This window comes from Bidens hawaiensis, unplaced genomic scaffold (assembly GCF_021521415.1).
Source record: "Bidens hawaiensis isolate Kalapana, Puna unplaced genomic scaffold, B.hawaiensis_p1.1 tig00011343_1, whole genome shotgun sequence".
Classification (NCBI taxonomy): domain Eukaryota; kingdom Viridiplantae; phylum Streptophyta; class Magnoliopsida; order Asterales; family Asteraceae; genus Bidens; species Bidens hawaiensis.
The window spans coordinates 178,855-204,205 of NW_027491883.1; the positions used below are offsets into that span (position 1 = coordinate 178,855).

The 25,351-nt window shown below is 37.7% G+C and overlaps 3 protein-coding genes and 2 long non-coding RNA genes across 8 annotated transcripts; 3 read left to right on the forward strand and 2 right to left on the reverse strand.

The window, feature by feature from the left end:
- Positions 1-5,255: 5,255 nt before the first annotated feature.
- On the forward strand, positions 5,256-7,341 carry LOC143537761 (uncharacterized). 4 transcript variants are annotated; one of them, XR_013136120.1, is made up of 5 exons: positions 5,256-5,321; positions 5,428-5,463; positions 5,613-5,681; positions 5,994-6,584; positions 6,657-7,341. It is a non-coding gene; the product is annotated as an uncharacterized LOC143537761 (long non-coding RNA). The 4 variants fall into 4 exon arrangements; XR_013136122.1 differs by lacking the exon at positions 5,428-5,463 and having other exon boundaries at positions 5,279-5,321; XR_013136121.1 differs by lacking the exons at positions 5,256-5,321; positions 5,428-5,463 and having other exon boundaries at positions 5,471-5,681; positions 5,994-6,063; positions 6,375-6,584.
- On the reverse strand, positions 6,495-7,458 carry LOC143537763 (uncharacterized). The gene is made up of 2 exons (XR_013136123.1): positions 7,335-7,458; positions 6,495-6,551 (listed from the first exon to the last, which is right to left on the reverse strand). It is a non-coding gene; the product is annotated as an uncharacterized LOC143537763 (long non-coding RNA).
- Positions 7,459-12,380: 4,922 nt separating this feature from the next.
- Positions 12,381-15,234, forward strand: LOC143537740 (uncharacterized). Its single transcript, XM_077031440.1, has 2 exons — positions 12,381-12,951; positions 14,359-15,234. The coding sequence occupies exons 1-2, from the start codon at positions 12,591-12,593 to the stop codon at positions 14,982-14,984; spliced, it is 987 nt and encodes a 328-aa protein (XP_076887555.1). The 5' UTR covers positions 12,381-12,590; the 3' UTR covers positions 14,985-15,234.
- A 3,686-nt stretch (positions 15,235-18,920) lies between these two features.
- Positions 18,921-22,005, forward strand: LOC143537764 (uncharacterized). The gene is made up of 4 exons (XM_077031462.1): positions 18,921-21,007; positions 21,092-21,215; positions 21,300-21,565; positions 21,666-22,005. Exons 1-4 carry the CDS (start codon positions 19,175-19,177, stop codon positions 21,891-21,893), a joined length of 2,451 nt encoding a protein of 816 aa, XP_076887577.1. The 5' UTR covers positions 18,921-19,174; the 3' UTR covers positions 21,894-22,005.
- Positions 22,006-22,248: 243 nt separating this feature from the next.
- Positions 22,249-25,269, reverse strand: LOC143537765 (putative LRR receptor-like serine/threonine-protein kinase At2g16250). The gene is made up of 4 exons (XM_077031463.1): positions 23,489-25,269; positions 23,262-23,390; positions 23,137-23,159; positions 22,249-23,048 (listed from the first exon to the last, which is right to left on the reverse strand). The coding sequence occupies exons 1-4, from the start codon at positions 25,267-25,269 to the stop codon at positions 22,471-22,473; spliced, it is 2,511 nt and encodes an 836-aa protein (XP_076887578.1). The 3' UTR covers positions 22,249-22,470.
- Positions 25,270-25,351: the final 82 nt, after the last annotated feature.

Below are 25,351 nucleotides of genomic sequence, written 5' to 3' on the forward strand. Positions count from 1 at the left end.
TCAAGCATGCGCGCAGGCACCGAGCGCGCGACAAGCATGCTCACGCATCAAGCATGCTCAAGCATCAAGCATGCTCAAGCATCAAGCATGCTCAAACATCAAGCATGCTCAAACATCAAGTATGCTCACGCATCGATGCTCAAGCATCAAGCATGCTCACGCATCGATGCTCAAACATCAAGCACGCTCAAACATGCGCGCAGGCACCGAGCGCGCGAAAAGTCAACCCACAAGATACAGACCAAGGCTTAAAATCAAGATGTCATGAAGACACAGCCAAAACCTATGCTCATGGCGCATAGCACTTGCTCAAGCATGGCTCAAGCATCAAGCATGCTCAAACATCAAGCATGCTCAGACATTAAGCATGCTCAAGCATCAAGCATGCTCAAACATCAAGCATGCTCACGCATCACGCATGCTCACACATCACAGATGCTCACGCATTCAAAATCTCTAGATCATGCGCGCCACCGCGGATCAACTTCGGATTCCGCATGCGCGCTCCCGGCGATCACTCTTCGCCACAGCGGTTTGCATTCGCGCCACCGCATACATGTTTTTGCATACATGTTTCACACTTCCTTTTATTAATTTGAGCAATATGACAATATTATATTGACATCAAACTAAAAATAAAACGAAGTAAAACATACATGCGCGAGCTTCAAGCTCAAACGCGTTGACGAGTCTTAACTCTAAAACGTCAGGGCCTTAGCCCAAAAATATGAGCCTTAGCTCAAACTTAAAAGTTGGGAATCCTCTTAAACCCACAGGCCTCGCGCCAAGGGTGGAATGCTCATAGACCCACAGGCCTCGCGCCAAGGGTGGAATGCTCATAGACCCACAGGCCTCGCGCCAAGGGTGGAATGCTCATAGACCCACAGGCCTCGCGCCAAGGGTGGAATGCTCATAGACCCACAGGCCTCGCGCCAAGGGTGGAATGCTCATAGACCCACAGGCCTCGCGCCAAGGGTGGAATGCTCATAGACCCACAGGCCTCGCGCCAAGGGTGGAATGCTCATAGACCCACAGGCCTCGCGCCAAGGGTGGAATGCTCATAGACCCACAGGCCTCGCGCCAAGGGTGGAATGCTCATAGACCCACAGGCCTCGCGCCAAGGGTGGAATACTCATAAACCCATATGGCTACGCGCCATACTAAAAGGTTCGGCCACGAGCCGCGCAAGCACCTGTGACATCATTATTATTATCTGGCCGTTTGTGCCTCCATTATTATTTTGAAGACAAGCCGGGATAGTCATCCTGCGCAGAAGAGGCCCTTGGCCAGTCATTATCATTATATTACAGCTCGTAAGCCGCCTTGCGCGCCAGCTTAATTATTCTACAAGCTCGTAAGCCGCCTTGCGCGCCAGCTTAATTATTCTACAAGCTCGTAAGTCGCCTTGCGCGCCAGCTTCATTATTCTACAAGCCCGTAAGTCGCCTCGTGCGCCAGCTTCTTTATTATTACAGCTCGTAAGTCGCAATACGCGCAGGCTCTCATTATTCTACAAGCTCGTAAGCCGCCTCACGCGCCAGCTTTATTATTTTACAGCTCGTAAGCCGCCTTGCGCGCCAGCTTCATTATTCTACAAGCTCGTAAGTCGCCTTGCGCGCCAGCTTCATTATTCTACAAGCTCGTAAGTCGCCTCGAGCGCCAGCTTCTTTATTATTACAGCTCGTAAGTCGCCATGCGCGCAGGCTCTCATTATTCTACAAGCTCGTAAGTCGCCTCACGCGCCAGCTTTATTATTCTACAGCTCGTAAGTCGCCTCACGCGCCAAGCTTTATTATTTTACAGCTCGTAAGCCGCCTCGCGCGCAAGCTTCATTATTCTTCAGCTCGTAAGTCGCCGCGCGCGCCAGCTTTATTATTCTTAGCTCGTACGTCGCCGCACGCGCCAGCTTTATTACTCAGCTCGTAAGTCGCCTCGCGCGCAGGCTTTTATTATTCTCAGCTCGTAAGTCGCTTCGCGCGCAGGCTTTTGTTATTATTATAGCTCATAAGTCGCCTCGCGCGCAAGCTTTATTATCAGGCCCCGCGCCACTATTATTATGATGCGTGCTATATCTTATTCATACTAGTGCACCATCATCATCATAAGGATCACAACATGTCACCATCATGGAGAAAACCTCCCAAAACTCAAAGACAAGGCCGAAGGAAAGGGAAGAAACCGCCTCATGATCTAGCACACCTTATAAAGTCCAGTGCTCCACCTAAACGCTTGCACGCCTAGGAGCAACACTGGACTTGGGGGGCTTGTCGGGGTATGGTACTAAGAACCCTAATTTATTATGTTTTGGGCTTATTTTATTATATGGGCTAATACATTTGTTATTGGGCTGAGGGGGTTTTGTGGAGGTAACCCTAACTGGGCTAGGCCCATTAGGGTACCATGATGGTGGCCATGAGGCTCCCTATATAAGGAGGTCTCCACCTCCTTATCAAGGGTTGGCAAATAGCTCAATAAGAGCCACCACCATATTTTTGTGTCTGTGAACAAGAGATCCTCTGGATTTCTTAGCGGTCACCTCCACACCCCCAAAAGTCACAGCAGATCACAGCAGCGGTTGGAGCAGAAGCAAGCAAGTCGTGGTTCGTTCATCTCGAAGTCCGTGGAAACATCGTCATGGGTCAGGTCAGATTCATTTCACGTTTCTACAGCTATCATCGTCTATTTTCCGTCTGATCTACTGTTTCCGGGTTCCTTTTTGAAACCCTAGGCGGCGGTGGCAGTAGTCCGCTTGCCGTTCTGATTTCGGCTGTTGCGGTTAAAAGACGGTTGTCATTGATAATTTTGATAGTTCTTCTTAAATCGCTGTCAATCGAGACATTCATCAGGTTGTTAACCTAATTTTTCATAAGGTTTGTTTTCTTCTTTGATACTCTTCAATTAATTCCTGTTTTTGAGAAATCAGGGTTAGCTTTTGCGAAATTGGGGTTTTTATTACTTGAAGTTAAATTTTTCTTAAAGCTTCAGAGTTGGAGGCTAATGTCTCAATTATATTTTCAAAAAGTATTTAACCCTAACATTTTTGGATGATAAAGGCTATGTATCTGAGCCTATTTGTCATTCTACTTCTTAAAATGCTTTGGCAAGTGATTGGTTGTTTATGTTTGAAATTGATACTTAATGCCTGTTTCATCTTTTGTTTTTGCAGGCTGAAGTGTTTGGTATACTAGGACGGTTGTTGCTATTTTGAGCTTAGGTAATGGATTATTTTTCTATGTTTTTGATTTACTAAAGTGAAATATTGTAAACGATAATGTATTTCATAACTTTAGTTCTTTAATTTGTAGTTGACACTTGGATTATGCAGTAGTTTGTATGATTCTTTGTTAGTGAAACTGATTGTTGGCTAACTATTTGCTTCAACATGATTCTTTATTACGTATTTGTTTTATTTGTGACTGCATGATTTGCTACACCTACTTTTTCTATGAACATGATAGGTTTGTTGAAGTTGTTATGCTTATATGATTTGTACATACAACTTACACGCATAGAACGTGACGTGGTTTGTAGTTAACCACGCAGGTATTAGATTTGAAACTGATAGTTGTGCATAAAAGTTTTCTTTGGTTTAGTATTTGTTGTTGTTATGTCTTGATGTTTTTAAGCACATGGCTATTTTGTTATATCCTTCTGTACCTGCTGCTCATTTGTTTTTGTGTATCAAAGTAAATAGATAGCTCAATTGTCTTTTTCTAACTTGATTGGAGGACCTATTCTATAGGTTTGTCTTTGTTTAATATTTGTTTACTTGGTTGATTTAGCATAGTCTTATAAAGTATGTGTTATGCCTTTTGTTTTTACTCCCTTATTATAAGTGATTAGGAATTCTTTTAAATCATATGTTTTAAAGTGTCTTAATAATAGATTGTATCACTGTATCTCTAAAAGAAGTGGACATGTATATTTTTTAATAATTAAATAATCAATTATTACACTATAGAGGGTTTTATGTTTTACTTTGTGAATGGCAAAAAGGGTGTAAGAAGAGGGGCAGAGGAAATGACCTGGCTTAAAGGTTTGACCCAATGTAAAGAGTAAAGACAGCTGCAACAATTTGAACAATGCAGGTAAGTATGCACTTATATTTATGAATGTCTTCCTCTTTATCACATGTGTGCTACTAAAGTTTTTGTAATAAATGTTGCAAGCCAATCAATATCCAAAACAACGTGAAAAACAAAGTTATATACTTCAGAGCATTTTATACTCATCACAGGTACACTTCCATTGGCGTCTACATCAGCAAATACTGAGCTGCCAAAGTATTTTGCAGTTGGAGTATGTCATGCAGCTTATTCTGTTTGGACAATAGTTTCAGATTGTTGCTTATCTCGAGCCTATTGACGATCCTATTGACATTTATGTGAAAGCCAAGTTCATCAAATAATCTGTTGACTTATTTTCTTCATACTAATAATTTGGTGTGCAAGTTTTTGTGTGTTAATAGAGTGAACTGTTAAGAGTGTTCGTGTGTTTATAGATAGGTTAATTTTCTTAACACTCACCCCGCAACGCGGGGGGTCCAATACTAGTTATTAATAAATCAGAGTAAGACTGTAACCAGTGTTTGATAAATGCTATATATTGGAACTATGACTCAACTGACGACAACCCATTATATATATATTTAAAAGGCGTCGTTGGTTTGTGAGTATGTGACAACTGTAGCTAAATGTATATTCCGTAAAGCAGGTTTTACAATCTCTTAAAGCATACTTTGTAACCCACAATCTATTCACGTGTGCCACTACTCAGTTGCTCACTTTTGGTTCTTCACACCATGTATAGAGAGAGAAAAAAGGGTAGACAGAGAAGGTTTGAAGAGTGAGAGTATGACGGAGTTAGTCATCGTAGCCTTGCCGATGAACGTGGGGGCGCCAATCATTGGCAATTCCCTGTCGCTGAGATGTCTAATCACCACGAGGAAGACGGTGGCAACTGGCAGCGTCTAATCATCGATCTCCAACTCCGTCAACGAGTTCCGAGCAAGAGGCCTTCGTTTTTCCTTCGGTAATATCTAATCGTTGTCTTCGATGTTTAATTCTCTTCTTTTGTTAGCTGAATCAAAACGATGGTTGATTTCTTATTTTATATGGGGTTTTAGGTTATTGTGATTTTGGGGCTTTGACGGTGATTCATCAACTATGATATTCAGGTAAAGAATTTGCCATCAAATCTCGATGTATATCCATTATATATATATATATATATATATATATATATATTTAAAAAGCAAATCGGTCTACTATTGTTCGAAATCAGTGAATCTCCCCTAATCAGACGCTTCTGAGCTTAATCGAGGTTTCAATCTTAAGTTTCATACTTCGTTGTGCCATATATTTTTTCAATCTTTGTTCAAATCTTTTTGTTTACTATTTTTGGCATTTTTTGTTTGCATCCGCTGCAGGTTTGTTCAGCCTTCTGCTACATCTCCTTGGATCAAGTAATTATTGAAGTTACTTTTTTATTTGCTAGATAATTCATACGATTTCGGTTTCTGAATCGGTGCCAATCGACTTATTTCGTATGAATGAGGTTTTCTTAGTGAATTTTTAACAATTTTCTAACATTTATGAATTGGGGATAACGCAGATGGGAAGAGCATGCTACTAGATTTAAGCATTCGGTAACAGAGCAGCATGATCTGTTCTCGCTAGCAGAGTAAGTTTATTTTTCTGATGAATAAATGTTGGAACTGTTTTTGAATGTGATGCTGGAACTGTTTTTGAATGTGATGCTTAAGGCAAGCTGAGGAACATGTTACATGACTGTTGACGGTTAGCAGAAGGTGACCGTTGGATATGTTTCGTTAGCAAATTCAATTTGTGTTTGCAAATAAGTTGTTTATTATGATTTTTTTTTTTGCATGTTTAGCCACAAATTATTTCGAGAATTTACTTGATGCCATATAAATGCAGTCTCATTTGGTTCGTTTGAATAAATTTATGTTTCTCTGTTTATTTATTTTTTTAGGCATTTTCAGCCACATTAAGAAACAAGAGGCGGTTCGACTTCCCAAATGTAATCATACTGAAAGTCACAGGTAAGCTGCTTCAATTTTTGCTTACGCCGATGGGTCAAACTAGCTTTTTAAAGTCAAAACGAATTGGTCCATATGTCTAGATGCTTATTGTTAACTTTGTGAATGTGTTTACTGTAAAGTTGCAGCTTTGACCTAAAAAGTCATAGCCTTTTGAAATTTGAAGTTGTAGTTTTAAATGGTGCATTTGTAGTTTTAGATCACGTAATCAAGGAAGTATATAGTATATAGTATATAGTATATAACCCGTTGCTTGATTATTCCAGTCTCCTTTGAGGAGAGTTTTATATGGACAATCATTTACATATTAACAGATAACATGAAAAAAGACTTTCAATAATTCAGCTTGCGAAGATGGCCAGAAGCTTTGCTAGGCGGTATATTGGTATATCGTGTACTTTTTTTTGATATACAACCTGCTCCCGCTCACCACGTTACACTCTGTCCCCACCTCCCCGCCATGGCAGATCATGGTGCCACAATCGTGAGTACTCGCATCCTGCCAAGAGAAAGTATCACTCCATGTATGTTAGTTTCATATATGCCTTTTATGCGGTTTCATTAAGTTTTAATAATTATAAATTTGAATTATTTAGGTCTCTCTCTCCTAGAGGAAAAATATTTAGTACAGTAAGACATTGTATCCTCCCTTTCCTGTGATTCTGTGAGAGGGGGATGACGAGTCAAAGAGTCGTAGTCAACGTCCTGTTTAGCGACCAGACTCCATCCTGTAATGACTTAAGGAGCCTTAGCCCGAGCCCAAGTTCTCGAAGAGTGAAACCCCACCATCACGCCGAACCCCGAGTCTAGACATAAGATAAAGCAGAAGCCATGATCCACACGACTACTTGAGAGGCAAACTAGACATGGATGGTTCACTTAGCCCTCGAGTCAACATCCAAATGCCAAAAGGGCTGTTGTGTTTTTAAATACACATGTTTTGGCTTTTATTTTGGTTTTGGTAGTGGACAACTGGCTTGGTACTTTCTAACTTGATTATTATGGTTTTGTAAGTGCTAATGTTTTTGACTTTGAATCAAGATGTTGGAGTTTTGACTCATTTTCTTGAAAAATACGTGGAATCATATTGGTCTACTGATGATATGCAAGAATTTGGACAAAGGGTACCTCACATATAATGACATTATCACTTCATATTTTTGAACCTAAATTTGTATGTAAACCTGCTATATTTAACTTCTAATTTACCAACAATATGTGGCTTTGTAATACTATTACGAATGACTACGCCTGTTTTGCATAATACGAATGACCAAGCCTGCTTTGCATAATACGAATGACCACATGAACATATACAACACAAACAAAACATGGCAACAACTTCGTCCGTGGCAACATGTATGAACACGTCCAACACAAACAGAACACGCCAACAACTCGGAATAAAGAAAACATGCCAACAACTCGGACTCGGCCCGCGGCAACGCGCGGGTACGATTACTAGATTACTAGTATTTATTTATTATGCATGTTTTTGAAGAAAACTATCAAACTGAAATCTAACTATACTAATAAAAGAAAATAATGAGGATAATGTGGCAATCTCATATTCATTCTAGGTCTAATCTCTCATCTCATTCATTCTACATATCTATGGGTTATGGAGCTAAACCATATTGACAAATGGGTTATAATTTCTTTTCTAGTTCTCTAATCTGTCATCTCATTCATCCTAACTATCCATTGGTTATGGGCTGACAATTGGGTTATCATTTCATTTTTAATTCTCTAATTTCTCATCTTATTTATCCTACATATCCATGAGTAATGGGACAAAACAGTTTTGAGAAATGGGTTATAATTTCTTTTTTAATTCTCTAATATCTCATCTCATTTATCATAGTTACCCACGGGTAATTGGTCAAAACAATTTTTGCAAATGTTGTATATAAAAAAATCAAATTTGTAAATTTGAGATTTTAAACTTCTTGTTGTTTGTACTATATATTTTATCTTCTTTTTACCTATAATTTTGTTCATTCCTTTCTGACAAATCTCGTGTAATACACAGGTTCAAAAGCTAGTAAAATATATAAGACAATAGTAGTCTTTTAAGTAACAGATAAAATTGTAGAAACCAGTTGGATTATTTGGGTTGTAACATTATCAATATATGGGATGTCTAACGTATTACGGAGTCGGAGTCTATGAATTAAATTTCAAGACCTTTTCTATAAAAAAGCTTAGCATAATTTCCTAACAGTAAATAAAAAATGGGTTAAGCCCAAATCACAATCGCACAAGTCTAAGGCTATAAGCGAGCCAGACCGACCGGTGAAAGGTTTGTTTATGTTCGTCCATTTAATAAACAAACTGGACACAGACAAAAAAATTTTGTTTGGTAAGGTTAACAGACCAACACGGACAAAGACACCGTCGTTCAATAATGTTCGTGAACATCCGGTAACATCTGTTTAATAGGTTGTGTATGTTGAAATTCCTTGAAGAATGAAGAATATGAAGCTTGTTTCTCGTGAAACACTAGAAATTGTGGATTTAGAAAACCAAAACATTATTTTGATATGATTATGTGTTTGGTTACAATGTTAAGTGTTAGGTATATTTGAATATCATGTGGTGTAATATTCATTAGTGTTTATGTTAAGTATTTTCATATGCTTATGTTTGTTTGTCCATTAATGTTCATAATGTCCATTGGTGTTCGTTTGTCCATTAGTGTCCGTTAGTGTTAGGTTGTCAATTAGTGTCTTTTAGCGTCCATTTACAATAATAACGAACGGACACAGAGAAACTTAATTCCTTAATGGACGGACACGAGATTTCGTTCGGTAGAGTGTTCGTGAACCGTCTGTTTGTTCGACAAAAACTTAACAGACGAACACAGACAAGATCTCGTCCGGCTCGGTCCGCTTACAGCCCTACACACAACTATACAGCCTTTGCATTTATTTATTTTAAGTGTAAGATTTAAGCCCAATAAATAGTTTTCAATCCCAATTCCTACTCGTTCGTCATTTCTTCGTTGCTCTAAGGTCATGAGGTATACATTCACGCTCTCTAACATCACATACTTTACTGCATTTCACTCCACCTCAACTTAAGGAAATTGTCCCCCCCCCCCCGGACCACTATTTATTTAATGTAAAATTGAATATGATTCTTAAATTATTGTGTGCATGTGGGTAGAGAATTTTGAAGTCCGTTAACATTTTACCTCACCTTGCATGTAACATCCCTTAACCTATTAAGGGAGTGATATGCCGCTCGTTAACCCTTGCTAACTCAACTTTAACGCCCTAGACGTTAAAGTATACCTCTGAGCCTAGTTCTCGAGTCTTGGAAACTTTACTTAGATATATCATATCTTATTTATACATATACTGATATACATCGTTGCATAAAAGCCAAACAAGCCCAAACTATAAAACCAAGCTGTTTATTAACGGTTTAATCTAAATACATAAAATCAAACCGTAAACAACCCTAATAAATTTTTATTAGGCCCTAAATTTATCTTTTTTTTTTCTTTTGTGCGTTTTATACATGAAACTATTTTTTTGTTTACTATATAAAGTTAGCCCAATAACTATATAGAACCTATTAAACCCTTTTCAAAATTAAACCAATTATACAACCCAATAACCTTTTTATAGTCTGGGCCTACCGAAACCTAATTTAACACAACAGAATTAAGAAAAGACACATAACACTACACATTTTAAAAAAATATATTATACTCTCTAGTATTTTATTTAAGGTCTATTGGTTTATAATAATCACAACTTTCTCTTGTTAGTAGATAACACTCATAACTTTTATTTTGTCTCCCACTACTCTCAACTTTCAACATATTTGTTTTTATCTCTCCACCGTTAAGTTAAGACTAACACCATTAACTGAGACGCTGTCGTGGCTTTGTTTATAATATTTTGTTATTTTACTAAGCTGATATGTCAACTTACGTGGCGTGCCAACATGGAAATTGTTTTTTTTAGCAAACATCAATTACAACACAACACTTATTATAAACAAAGCCAACCACCAACCACCACCGTCCACCACCATCACCGTCCGCCACCACCATCCACCACCCACCCACCGTCACCACCACCACCGTCCACCATCACCACCCGCCGTTCGCCACCCCCACCACCAATGTCTGCTACCACCATCGTCCACCAACCTCCACCATTTTCCGTCGGACCGCCACCACCATCTTCCACCAACCACCACCACCACCACCACCATCCACCACGGTACCACCACCACCCGTTGTTCGCCACCACCACCATCCACCCCCCACCACCACTATCCGCCACCACCATCGTCCACCAACCACCACCACCACCACTACATTTTCCACCACCACCTACCGTCCGTCACCACCATCCACTTAATAAATGTTGTGTTTTAATTGATGTTTGCTAATAAAAAAACAATTTCCATGTTAGCACGCCACGTAAGCTGACACATCAGCTGAGTAAAATAACAAAATATTATAAACAAAGCCATGTCAGTGTCTCAGTTAACGGCGTTAGCCTTAACTTAACCGTGGAGTGATAAAAACAAATATGTTGAAAGTTGAGAGTAGTGAAAGACAAAGTGGAAGTTGGGAGTGTCATCTACAAACGAGAGAAAGTTAGAAGTATTATAAACCAATAGGCCTTTATTTAACAATTAATTGGATTATTTTCAAATAACTTCGTACTTGTTAGGCTTAACAAAACACAATTTGCTTATTACCTTTTTCTGAACATTATATGATGTTTAACAAGAAACCGAGATGTTCTCAAAATTAAGTTTTTCTCTTTGGTTTGTGTAAACTATTTGCATAGTGTTGGTTTAACATTAATCCTTCACTAAAGTTAGATTATTTTTAAATATTATTTAAAATAAATCACCGGATCCAGTTAAAAGTTAACGCCTTCTGTTGGCATGCTCAGATGAACCGTATCTCCTCTTTGTCTACCCTTTCAAAGATATAAGATACATTTATTAAACTGGTCTCAACGGTGTGAATTCGTTTTAGAATATTTATATTAGACGTATCATGATCATCATACTTTTTTCTAACTCCTTGCAAGTTGCCTTTTATTATTATTATTTTTTTATTAAATATCCCACCATTCAAAAAAGAAAACTTTAATATAAACATTCTCCATTTAATGTGTACCACCTCAATATCTGCCCACAAGGCCACAAATGGTCCGAGCCAAGCCAAGATAAACCTCTAGCTTTACACCATCACCACCAAAAAGGCATAAACAAAACAGTAGTAGGCAAGTACAACATTTCACCGTTCTTGAAAACCACTCATAATATCAATTTCATAAGTAAAATACTAAAATATATACTATCCATAATCCATGTGGTGGGCATGTAAAGATTTTTTTGGGCTTGTGTAGTTACTTTCACCCCTTCTACATCATGCACCAAGACTCTTATCGTCTTCATCACACGAACCAACTTATTAATTAAACTTTGAATATTAACCATAGAAATGCTTTTCCCCACTTTCATGGAGTACGAAGTTGTGTATTAAATTTTAAAATAAATGGTCCATATGGGCTCCGCACGTTTTATATCTTTAACGTTTGTACGATCAACACAAGTTGCATTTTACCCAATGAGTTTACTGGTAGCAAATCTTACTGTTATTAAAATAAATGGTCCATATTGTAGTATTTATAGAGATAAAGAATGAAGCTGATGTCTAGCGATTAATCGGGATTAGTCGAGATTTTTCGAGATTAATCAGATCAGACTTTAATGTATATTTTTCAACTTTATACATACACACACACACACATTTTTATCTGTAATTTTCAGTTTTATACATACACAAACATATTTTGACCGGAAATTGGTTGGAATCTCGCTGGAAACCGCTAGTTTTTGCTACAATCTCGCCAAAAATAGTTTATTTTGTTCGGAATCTCGCCGGAAACCACTGATTTTGGTCGGAATATCGTTGAAAACCGTCAATTTTGCCCGGACTTGACCGTTGACCGATTAATTGGCGGACTAACCCAAAATTAATCAGTGAAGGGGGCTTAATGATTAATCGGGGATTAATCGGTGCATAGTCAGGATTTTGCAACACTGATCACGCCCATTGGTCCCCACTAGGTGGAAAAAACCTAACGGGGAGTACTGTGATAGTGACTTCTGTAATTCCATTGGTTGAAGATAAATATTCATTTTATTCAGACCTTAGGTTTTCTTTCTGACGGATCAGGTCAGGTCAGGTCAGGTCAGGTCAGGAATTAGCTCAACGGACATTCCGCATGTATTAGTAATGTTGAAAAAGAAAAGAAAAAGGTAGAAGAACATTTGAAAGAAAAGAAAATTGGGTGGTCATCGTGGAGTGTTTCTTAACCCTATGCAAAGAACATGGATACGATTGAGCATTTGGTTAGTATTTTGTGTGTGGCCCTCTTTTCCCTTATCCCTTAAACCTTTTAATTTCAACAACATAAACCCTACTTCTTTCATATCCTTCTATTCACTCTTTCACATTCCAAAAAATAATAATAATACTAACAACTATGAATGACACCCTCCCTGCTCACCAAAACTGGCCACAACCCGGGTTGTTATATAGTGACGCGGTCCGGGAACTCCATGCAACCATTGAGAATGAGTGGGACTCGGTTAAACAATCGGCTTGCCAGACTGCGGCTGGGAGGGCACTATGGAAACATGTTATACATGATCCTTTAGCCGAGTTGTTTGCGGGTGAGACTTATTTGAAAAGTCTTAATGAGAAGATCAAGAAGGACAGGTTGAACAATGCTAGGGAAGTTTCGGGGGTGATTCTTGCGGTTAGGACCTTATGGTTCGACTCGAAACTTGAGGCTGCGGTTAAGTCGCTTGGTGGTGGTGCTCAGGTTGTTCTACTAGGTGCAGGTTGGTGATCCGGTCTTTTTTTATTTTTGTACTATGAGGTTTGTATGAAGTGCATTGGAACAAAAATAATTAAGTGGTGGTTATTTTGTGTAACGTTAATTAATTATAAGTATGTCACAAAGTGATATTAAAATGGGGAACGGTTTAGAACAAAAATAAATTTAGAAAAATAAATTGGAGTTCAAACGGAATAAAAAACATATTCAAATAAATAATTATATATTTTATAAAATTTTAAAAGTATACTATAACTTGTTTATATTCTAAATAAGAATATTGTTTTTATAAAAAGGAAAAAAAAACACAAAAGAACACATTTTTAAGAGTATAGAAATACAACGCTAACACATTTTTTAAACATATGCGTATGAAAGTTTCAAATTTAAATTTTATAATTTATAAGAAATAGTCTTAAAATAAATATATATTACACATAACCATCCAACAAACCACTTTAGTTCGATCTAACACTCATTGAAATTCGGGTGGACCTTACGGTTAGGGGTCTAACTTCAGTTCAATGATCACTTATCTAAATAGTATATTATTGTGTTATATCTGAAACTCTTATATTACACAAGTTAAATTAAAAAATATCAAATAAAGGACGTTTTTTAAATTTTGCAAGTTGTAAATTTCTATATTATGAATGATGAAAAGTAAAATAAAAAAAAACAAGAAAAAGTATGTTAAACTTACATATGTATGATACATGACAGTTGATAGTTATTTATAGTTAAATATACATTATTTATATTTAAAGTTTAAAGTTTTTTAAAAATATAAAGAAACAAATGAATGATTTCTTTTATTAGTGTTAAAAACTTATTTTTAATGGAACATGAAACCAATATATTCTTGGATCAGATGTCAAACATGTGTGTTAGATTGTTAGAGATCTTAAATTCATTTTTTTTAATTTAAAAGACATATTTTCTTAGAAGAAAAATATTACTAACAAGTCACAATTGAACCCACTATTGAACACTTCGTCGGTTAAATTTAAATATTTTAATTTAAAAAAAAGGATTTTTTTTAGAAGAAAAATATAACTCACAACAGGATCAACTAATGAACACTTTGTCGATTAAATTCAAATGTTTTAATCTAAAAAACAAATTTTCTTAGAAGAAAAACTCACAACATGACCAACTAATGAATTGCTCCATCGGTTCAACCATCACTCGTTAAACTCCGACCGGTTAAACTAGTGCGGTTCTACCTTTGCCAACCTTAAATAGTGTCAAGTTTCCGGTCCAACCATCAGCCCGATTTAAATTAAAAAAAAAAAACGAAAAGCTTTATAGCTATAAACTTTCACACTTTTGCAATTCAGCCCCTCAACTTCAGCCGCATGATTAAACCAAAGTATTAGGAATGAGTATTGAGTAGTTTGATCACTTGCAGGAATGGATACACGAGCATATCGGCTAGAATGCTTAAAAGAAACCGATGTATACGAGATCGACTTCCCAGAGGTGATACAAATGAAAGACACATTACTTGAAGCCGCAACGAAGTCCATAAACGACCCGAGTCAACTCACATTAACCGCAAAATCCCTTACAAGAATACCAGCCGATATAAGAGACGAAAACTGGCTCACAAAGCTCCACGAATCCGGATACAAACCCGAGAACAACACCATATGGATTCTAGAAGGAATCATATATTACCTCCCACATTCCCATGCAATGGGAGTACTAAAAACAATTGCCAACAATTGCAAAACCACACACACAGTTTTGCTAGCAGACTTCATGAATAAACAATCAACCGCGCTTTCGACTACCAACTATCATTTCTACAGCGATTGGCCGGATCATCTCCTTCCATCTCTAGGCTTTTGTGATGTCAAGCTTTCACAAATTGGTGATCCGGATGCGGATTATGGGTTGTTTCATGATCCACTTAATTTGTTTAATAAGGTACGTGGTTTGCCGCGGTCGATTCAGAACCACCCGGATGATGGGACGCCGTGTCGCCGGTTGTATTTGGTGCAGGCTTCTGGTTCACCAAGCCAAAGTGTGTAGTAATTTTGTTGGCATTGGAAAAAGAAGATGGTAAGTGATGACATCAAGTGTTGGTAGTTTCTTGAAAGAATGAAACCATCAAGAGTTCATGTGAGGTAAATAGGTTCCAAAATGAAAAATCTTTTGTGTGACACTTGCTATAAGAAAGTACTTATGATTACCTAATTAATATTTTTGTATTGACTATAATTGATTGCTATTCTCTTGTTTCTTCCTTTTAGGATTTTTATATTTGTTACTTTGGATTATGATCACATTTGTTTCCTAGAATTTAATAGAATTCATAATTTCATTTTCTAACATATTTGGTTTGTAGAATTTGTTGGAATTGGAATCTAAATTTCAATCTTAACATGTTTGGTTGACAATTGTATAAAGTAATTCAATATTTATTTTTGAATTGTGAAAGTATTCATTCAAAGAAATTTAATTAATAATAGAAAGCTAGCAAGCAATTGCTAGGATTGTTACAAGTAGTTAAATGTGGGAACACTTAATGAAAACAAACTTGAACCAATTTTATATCCCATGGAAGGGAGAGAATAACCACTTTGTTTTTACCCAAAGAACCATGTTTGCTTTGATGTCTTCACATACTTTAGAGTTTAGAGCAGTGGAGAAGCTTGAACGAAAATGCCCGAGTGGTCAGATTATACTTGTATAGGAACAAGATCACGTAGGTTATTGGCAGTCTTTGATGAATCACCTCATAATGCGTATATGTGTGATCCGATATTAATTCTTCTAACCAAAAGCCCATAGAGAGTGGGAAATCTGCCCAACTAAGCTCTCCACGCGAATATGTTTCTTTTTAATTGATCTAACTTGACCACAAGAATTATCGAGACCCTTGGATATTTATTGAGTGAGATATCCATCCGTAAGGAATGAGCTAAATATTCATCATTTTCGTCGCCCATCCATACCTAGGTATCTCTTTGATCAAGGAAAGAGAACTCATTAAGAAGCTTTTTGCATTGTTTGAGTTCGTAGTCTCATCACCCTCTTATGGTTCTCGCTTTCGTCTCCATGTAAATCGAATAGCGACACGGATAAAGGGTCTAGTTAGCCTATTGATAAAGGCATAATGCAATGTCTTTTCCATTCCCTGTGAGCTCTTTGGAAAAAAAAACACCTAAAACCAACCGAGCATCTTTCAAAATATGATTCAATTGTAACAATGTTTTTCCATACACCAGAAATAGTGAGTTTTCTTGGAATTGAATGTGCAAATCTTTTATAGTAGTGGATCGAAGATATGACTCTAGCCAACCATCTTAAGTTGTAAAATTTAAACTTCCACCACCGTTTTGCTAATAAGGGCGCTAACACCCCTTATTCTACCAACATCAAGGCCTCCAATTTCTTTCTAAGCTATAACCTTTTTCCAAAGCCACCCCCAACATATTTTATAGTTTGAACTTTTGCCACTCCAAATAAAGAGTTAAGGATATTCAGAGCAATCGCCAAGCAACCCGATTGACCCAACCTGCACAACCATCCGAAAAACGCCACCTCACTCATACCTGAATGAACTCAGTTCATTAACGATAGTGTACCTGAAGTACCCGAACAAAAACCAATCAATCATTGTTTTCTTCTCCAAATTTTTCGGATCCTAATGCCCGAAATTGCTACCCGGTTCCCCTTACCAAACCATTGACAATAGCACATCCAAAGTACCTGAGATACCAGATTGCACTACCCGACTTACGCCCAAAACACCATAAGCGATAAAACGAAAGTTAGTGATTAAAAATGGAAGTTATATGTAATAATATAAACCAAACATTTAAAACTTTACTTAAAATTTGAAGCATAGGTTATTCCCACACCATATAGGTTATTTGAACACCAAACATATAGGTTATTTGAACACCATATGCGCCTATACGGCTCGTATAGAGGTTATACGAGCCGTATAGGTGCAAAATTTTGTCCTTTTGTATTGGAGAGCGTCAAGTGTTTGAAACATATACGATTCATATAAAGGCTATACTACCCGTATACAAGGTCGGCCATGGCATATGGCAGGGTAGTCGACGGCCATAGGCCCGACTACCCGTTAGGCCCGGAATTTTTTTTTAATTATTTGTATTTTGATGATAACTATATATATACTTAATGTTTTAACACAATTACAAAACAACTAACTTGGACTAGTGGCAAAGAGGTATGACTCCCAACCAAAAGGTTGTGAGTTCTAGTCTAATTTGAAACATGTTTAGCTTATATATATACATTATATATTTATATACATTAGTTTTTTAAACAACCCAAATCATAACCAAGAAAGCCAATTTAAAAATTAAATTGTTTAAACCCAACAAAATATTATTATTTACTTTAGGCCCAAAATATTTTTCGCCTTCGGCCCAAATTTTTTTTTCAATTCTCGGAGCCGGCCCTGCTCGTATAGACCGGCAAAGCTGCCATTCGTACATTAGTTAGTGTGTGTTTGGGATTGCTTATTTAAGTGAAAAAAAAGATTTTTTGTTAAAATGATTTATTAACTTATGAATTTTTTTAAAAAGTTTTTTTTTAAATGTTTGAATTAGCTTATGTGTTAGGAAAAACCAAAATGAATAAATCTGACACTCCTTTTAAAAGGAGTTTAATGGGTTTTGAGAGTTAGAGAGGTGTAATTAAGTTAATAAGTTAGAGATTCTTAACTTTCCATTAAGTTAATAAGTTAGAGATTCTTAACTTTCTAAAACCCCTATATTTTGCCTTCTCCAAGTTAAAATCCATAAGCTCTTATGCTTTGCCAAACACCTTATACACCTTATTAACTTTTTCAAAAAGTTTATATGTTATAAGTTAATAAAAAAAGGAATCCCAAACACCCCTTAGTCAGGAGAAATCGTATGAAGCTGTTAACACGTGATGAGGTGATGTTTGAATATAACGACCCAATTTGAATTTACCAACGAAATAACACATAACTTTGTATCCGTTGGTCCGTTACAAGTTACAAAACAAACTCCTTCAGGCACTTGTTTTTGAATTTCAAAACCCTCTTAACCTTCTTTCTCATTTCCGCCATTAAAACTCATCACAGCTTCCAATTCCAAGATCACAACAACAATGGATACCAACAACAACAATAACAATATACCCGCATTCACCGTTATCAAGAACGGTTCTATCCTCAAGAACATCTTTCTCATTCGCAAACAATCCGCAACTGCAACACCACAATCTCAAGACTCCGGCGAACTAATACTACTCGTTGGACGCCACCCGCATTGCCACATCACTCTCGAACACCCCAGTATCAGCAGACACCATCTCCCTATCCACTCAAACCCCTCTGCACAGACGCTATCCGTCGTCGACTTATCTTCCGGTATGATTCGATTAATTTCTATTTATTTCTTAATTATGTAATTATTTTGTTTTAATTATGTTTTAATTATGTAGTTCATGGGACATGGGTTTCGGGGAGGAAGATTAAGCCGCGGGTTCATGTGAAGCTTAAAGAAGGGGATACGATGCGATTGGGCGGTTCGAGTAGGGTTTACGAGCTGCATTGGGTCCCACGTAGCCAGGCTTGTGATGTTGATGAGCAGTCCGTGCCTGCTGTGTGTACGATTAATGAAGAATCGGATCGGATTGTTGTGAGTGTTTCTTATTTTTGTGTTGTGTGTTTGTCTGAAAGGTGTTCGATGAAATGCCGGTTAGTGTTTGTTTTGTTGGATTTTGATTTTTTTTTTGTTTGTGTAGGATGAGAAACATGAAGAGTGTTTGTATGATGATGATGATTTGGAGTGTTTGGATGTGCCTTCATCGAATGAGATTCATGATTTGAAATTGAATGCGTTGGACCTGTTGACAGGTTTGGTGAATGACTACGTTGGCTCTGATACTGAGGTAGAACAATCGGGTCCTCTGACGGGTGATGAAAATGATGGCATCTTTGCTAGTGGTATCCAGGCTTCACCTGTTGTGTCAGAAACTGCATCTGCAGCACAGGTTTCTGACAACCTGAATGGTTTAGAGGATCAGTTGATGTCGAACGACTCAAAATCTTCGTGTGATGATACTGAGGTGGAACACTCGGGTCCACTAACAGGCAATGAAATTGAGATTTCTTTGCTGATGTTACAATCGAGGCTCCACTTGTTGTGTCAGAAACTACATCTGCAACGCAGGTTTCTGACAAGCTAAACGGTTTAGAGGATCAGTTGATGTCGAACGGCTCGAAACCTTCGTCTGATGTTACTGAGGTGGAACACTCGGGTCTACTAACAGGCAATGAAAATGATGACATCTTTGCTGCTGTTACAATTGAGGCTCCACTTGTCGTGTTAGAAACTACATCTGCAACACGGGTTTCTGACAGCCTGAACTGTTTAGAGGACCAGTTGATGTCGAACGGCTCAAAATCTTCGTGTGATGATACTGAGGTAGAACACTCAGGTCCACTAACAGGCAATGAAAATGATGGCGTCTTTGCTGCTGTTACAATCGAGGCACCACTTGTCGTGTTAGAAACTACATCTTCTGCAACACGGGTTTCTGACAACGTAAACGATTCAGAGGATCAGTTGATGACTAACTGCTCAAAGTCTTCTTGTGATGATACTGAGATTGATCACACAAGTCCATGGAAAAGCGATGAAAATTGTGAACTCTTCACCACTGTTTGTGTTGAGGCTCCACTTGTTGCCTCAGAGGATGCATCTGAAAAAGAGATTTCCGACTGCCTAAACAAATCAGAAGATCAGTTGATGCCGAACAGCTCAAAATCTTCATGTGATGATACTGAGGTAGAACACTCAAGGCCGTGTAAAACAACCGATGAAAATGGTGAACTCTTTACCACTGTTTGCATTCCGGCTCCACTTGTTGTGCCAGAAACTGCATCTGCAACATGGGTTTCTGACAGCCTAAACGGTTCAGAGGATCAGTTGATGATTAACTGCTCAAAATCTTCCTGTGATGATACTGAGGTTGAATGCTCAAGTCCAGGTAAAACAGGTAATGGAAATGGTGAGCTTATCACCACTGTTTGTGTTCAGGCTTCACTTATTGCGTCGGAAGCTACATCTCCAACACAGGTTTCTGAGAACCTAAACAATTCAGAGGACCAGTTGATGGCAAACTTCTCAAAATGTGATGATGATATTGAGGTTGAACAGACAAGTCCATGGAAAGCAGGCAATAGAAATGGTGAACTGATCACCACTGTTTGTGTTCAGGCTCCCCTTGTTACCTCAGAAGATATATCTGAAACAGAGATTTCAGACTGTGTAAACGAATCAGAAAATAAGTTGGATTGGCTGATTGACAATCTGAGCGATGAGTTTGATCATATCAGTCATGAAAAAGATGAAACACGTGATCTTTTTAATCCTATTGAAACACATGAAAAAGATGCTTTAAATGAAAATATAGCAAGAAGCAGTGAAATTGACAGTGACAATGAAGATCAGCAGCAAGCCGACAATGGTTCAGACGGAACTAGATATGTGGGCTGTGAATTTGAGCAAGTGAATCAAATGAGAATGTTGGAAGAATCAGCTACTATGGTTCTTTCTGATGGTGTAGACATGAGTGTCAATATTGAATCTGTTGATCATGAGACAATGAAGAAAGAATCAGTTTTTGTGCTTCTTCCTGATGTAGCAAAAATGGATGAAGACAAAACATTCACTCCAGACATATCAGAAGCCAAAGAAATGCATACAAATCTGCTATCTGCACAGAAACTGTCGGCTTCAATGAAGCTTTTTGATAGGTTAGATGGAAAAGAAGTGGAGTTTTATACTCCAGATAAAGAGAACAAGAATCCCAATGCTTGTTCTGGGATATCTTTGTCAAAACAAGCTGTTAATCCTATTGTCTCTGAGGTAAAAGATATTTTTGGTTTTTCACAAAAGTTATTTGCTACCGATGAAGGCATGTATACAGAACAAAAGGTTGATCAGGTTATGGACGATGAAGAAGTTTTGAGTGTTTCTTCAGATAAAGAGATTAAATCTGCTCAAAAGACTCTAAATGCTATTAATACCTCTCAAGTAAGTTTGGTGTTTTTCGAAAAAAATTAACATTCTTAAATTTATAAAAGTAAACTGAGAAATGTTCATTTTATTCTTGTTTAGAACTTTACAAAGAAGAAATGGACAATGGTAGTGGACACTAGCAGTCTGCTTGACCTGAAGTCTTTGAAGCATATGAAACTTTTGGAAGGCATCAAACAGACTCGGCTTGTTGTACCCAAAACTGGTAATAAGTCCTGCTTTCTGTTAATTAAGCTGAAACTTATTGATCTTCATGTTGTAGTTATAGCTGACAGTTTTCCTTTATCAGTTGTAAGAGAGCTAATGGACATCAGGAGCCAAGTTGGTTTCTTCAACAGAGACTCAAAAAAGGCTTCTTTAGCATTGAATTGGATTGATGAATGTATGATGAATACAAGATGGTGGATTCACATGGATGATGATGATGAAGCTGTTCATACATCTACAGCAGTCCATGTTCTTGCAGCTGCCCTCTACTTACGAGAACAAATTACAGATCAAAAGATCATCATTCTCAGTGATAGCCTGACACTGAAGATCAAAGCCATGGCAGAAGTAAATCCCACAACTTATTTTAGTTGCTTTATTATTATTGTTATTTATTTATTTATTTAATTTTTACAAATTTGTTAAAACTGTGTTAAAATTTTTACAGGGAATTATGTGTGAAGCGGCAGAAGAATTTCGTGAGAGCCTGGTGAATCCATTTTCAGAGAGGTTTCTATGGGTTGGAAGTTCGGCTAGAGGTCTTACATGGTCCTGTGTGGATGATCATGAGGATTTTCTGAGACCAAAGTACCACAGGTTTGGTTTTAATGGGTCACAAAGGTTTAAAGGTTTGAAACTATTAGCATATGTTAAAGCTAGTCAGCTGGTTAATTAGCTATGTTGTTTGTGAATCTTGTTACTACTTAAGATTCGGTTTTGTCACGATATTGGAACAAGTGTAGACAACAACGTTGATGATATAATAGTATCGGATTGAACATTTGGTTTTAAACACGGTGCTTGTGTGTTTAATATTTGACTTCACATGTAATGATTGTTCAATATAGAATCAACTTCAAATAGATAACTGTAAAAAATCGTATAAATATTTGTACAACGTTTCAACCGTGACTACCTTACAAGTGCATGTCTATATTAAAATCAGTAAACCAAACGTAGTAACAGAAGATGATGACTTTAAACACGATTCAAGTGTCACAAAGCTTCACTCTTTGCAATTTACACTCAACTTCAAATGAATCTGGATCCATAACAAAGACACCAGCTTTTCACTTTGCAATTTACACTCAACTTCAAATACATGCTTTTTGAAACCATAAATTCACAGAACCACAAAAGAATTTGGCCTCAAACCAGTTTTTTACATAATCTTATCCCACCCCATCGTGCTGACCACGATCCCCCTAAAAACAATGCCTTTGGTTGACGTTTCAAGCCCATTTTAATGTTATTTACGGTCTCTCCACATCATTGTTATCTATAGGTTCTGGGAAAATCTCACTTGAAAATCTTCTATCATTTGCACCACTTCCCTGTGAGTTATCTCTCACCGCTTGCTTCGGACCACTATTACTATCTTTGTATGTTTGACTTTGACTATTTATACTCCCTGAAAAACTCTGCCTCCAGCTACCAAACAAAGCAGCACTCCATAACCTTCTTGATGAATTATTTCTTAATCTTCCTGAACTGAAATCTTCTTCCCGTACAACCCTAAAAGGGGTCTCTAAGGCTTTCAAAATATGAGCCATTTGAGGCCGTTTAGCGGGCTTTGGATTCAGGCAAGACTTAGCCACTATGGCTACAGCCCATACCTCGTCCAGTAAATCTTCGTCTATAATTAGAGATTGGTCCACAATCTTGGATACCAATTCTTTGTCATAGTTGTTGATGAAAGTCAACTTTTGGTCAACCCATTCTTTTGCAGATGAATCTTCTGAACTGCTGATTCCAAGTTTACCTGTAACCAGCTCAAGTAACACTTTTCCGAAACAGTATACATCATATGCACATATAGCAGGCGCCGATCCTGTATTCCAAAATATCATCAAATATATAAGACTTGACTTGTTAAATGTTTTACAAAAGGAATTGATGTTATAAAGGTGTTCACGTACCAGATGGGGTTGATTCAGGGTTCCTGCACAATCACAAAGACAAGAACAATGCACAAATAAAGGTTAATATAATTCCAAGAAAAAATTACTAGTTTAAATATCTAGCTCTTTGAATGTATACTTACGAAGATATTCGCAGCAGCCTTGTAATAACATTCTGATTATTATCGACTCCTTGAGCGCACACTTCACTAAGGCTTCCGAGCCGTACATCATATTTATCATCAAGTAGAATACTGCTTGCTTGAATATCTCTGCAAATCAAAGATAAAAGTAAATAAATAAACAAATTAAGATGATAATAACTCATTTAATAACTGAAAAATAACTGAAATTAAGATGTTAATTTTACCTATGAACAAGGGGAGGGCTGCATTCATGATGCAAGTAAGCTAACCCTTCAGCAGCTCCTGTAGCAATCTTTAACCGTGTGATCCAATCCAACGACTGTAAACCATTGTCTACCAAACTGGTAGGTCTAAACAGAGACTTCGAAAGATCTCCATTTGGCATGTACTTATACACCATGAGCTTTTCAGTTTCATGTTCTAAACAATGTCCCATAAGAGGCACCAATCTGGTGTGCATACCCTTACTGTACAACTCCAATTCCGTCATGTAACAATCTTTTCTTGAAGATCGCATATCAATTCTTTTAATAACTACTTCAAATCCATCTTCTAATGTACCCGAAAAGATATCTCCACTGTGACCATGCTTAATCAGGTTTGCATCACTGAAACCACTTGTAGCTTGTAACATTTGCTCATATTTAAATGAGTTTGTTAAGCTTAATATATCAACAGGTATACTTTTATCCTTTGTGTTTCCTTCTTCTACAACAGGCTCTACATTTGCACTTCTTTGACTTACACTTCTCTTATTACATGTTTTCAGTAACAAAACCAATACTATAACTATAATTATAACAACACCGAGTCCACCAAAAACTCCCGCCAAAACATATTTCAAACGGTTGTTGTCCTTTTTTCGGACCGGAGGTTGAACCGGAGATATGGGATCTCCATCAAAAGGAAGACCGTTCGAAGCATAAAACGCCCTGCAATCATTCAAACTCCTTTGATTCGGAAGTCGAAAAAAACAGTTTCCCGATAAGAATGTTTCATTTCCCGTTGGGACATCTAAACCTTGAAGATAGTTATTCGATACATCAATCAAATCAAAAGACGAGACACTGGAATTCAGGTTTCCATAAAATCGATTGTTCGAGAAGTTTAACGTAGCATTAGACAATGTCGAGAGAACCGGAAGATTACCAGTTAAGTTGTTGCTAGATACATCAAGAAAGACGATAGCTTGCAGGTTTATAATCAAGCTGGACGGTAATGATCCAGACAACGAATTGAAGCTAAGATCAAGGTTAACCAACCGAGAAAGATTTGCAAGCTGTGTAGGCACATTAGAAGCAAGACTATTATTAGAAAGATTCAAATAACTCAACCTGGCAAGCGATCCAAACTCGGGTGGGATCGGGCCAGACAAGAAATTCGAAGATAAATCAAGATGCGTAAGATTCCCGAGAGCTGAAAACGACGAGGGAATCAACCCCGTCAGCATATTAACCGAAAGGTTCAACTCCGACAACGACGAAAGCTGCCTCAAAGATTCCGGGACATTCCCGGTAAGCGAATTACCCGAAAGAAGTAAACGAGTAAGCCGATTCAACGACCCGATCGACTCAGGAATCGGACCGAAAACTGAGCTGGACGTTAAGTCGAGCACCTGGAGTGCATTCAGATTCAACCCGAACCAATCCGGCATCGACCCGGGAAGACTAAATCCAGAGGAATTAAAAGAAACCAACTGACTACAATTCACCAAAGCATCAACAGCAAAGGTGGGGTTAATCCGCCCAACCCGAGTCCGTCTTAAACCCGACAAATTGATCCCGATAACCCGGCCGTTTCGGCATTGAACCCCGGTCCAATTAGCACATGGGTCAGGTTTTCTTGGCCAGTATCTGGCCCTAATACCCAATGAAGCTCGTAGATCAAACAAAGCTGTTCGTTCTACCGTTGAACTCAGTGGCACCACCTGAGTCAACACCACCACCGAGTTAACTAGTAACAGCAACAACAGCACACATATATGCAATTGTACCTTGATTAACATAGTACCACACAATCTAATAATTATAATTATTATTATTAATAACTGAGGCCATCATACAAGCATGATTATATTATTACAATTG

Bases quoted from the DNA above. Each gene is read 5' to 3' on its own strand.
- LOC143537765 (XM_077031463.1), bottom strand. From the start codon at position 25,269: ATGTTAATCAAGGTACAATTGCATATATGTGTGCTGTTGTTGCTGTTA. The intron at 23,391-23,488 runs GTAAAATTAACA...TTTGATTTGCAG, and splicing joins AGCCCTCCCCTTGTTCATAG to AGATATTCAAGCAAGCAGTA. The intron at 23,160-23,261 runs GTAAGTATACAT...GTGATTGTGCAG, and splicing joins AGGCTGCTGCGAATATCTTC to GAACCCTGAATCAACCCCAT.
- LOC143537740 (XM_077031440.1), top strand. From the start codon at position 12,591: ATGAATGACACCCTCCCTGCTCACCAAAACTGGCCACAACCCGGGTTG. The intron at 12,952-14,358 runs GTTGGTGATCCG...GATCACTTGCAG, and splicing joins GGTTGTTCTACTAGGTGCAG to GAATGGATACACGAGCATAT.
- LOC143537764 (XM_077031462.1), top strand. From the start codon at position 19,175: ATGTCGAACGGCTCGAAACCTTCGTCTGATGTTACTGAGGTGGAACAC. The intron at 21,216-21,299 runs GTAATAAGTCCT...TTCCTTTATCAG, and splicing joins GCTTGTTGTACCCAAAACTG to TTGTAAGAGAGCTAATGGAC. The intron at 21,566-21,665 runs GTAAATCCCACA...AAATTTTTACAG, and splicing joins AGATCAAAGCCATGGCAGAA to GGAATTATGTGTGAAGCGGC.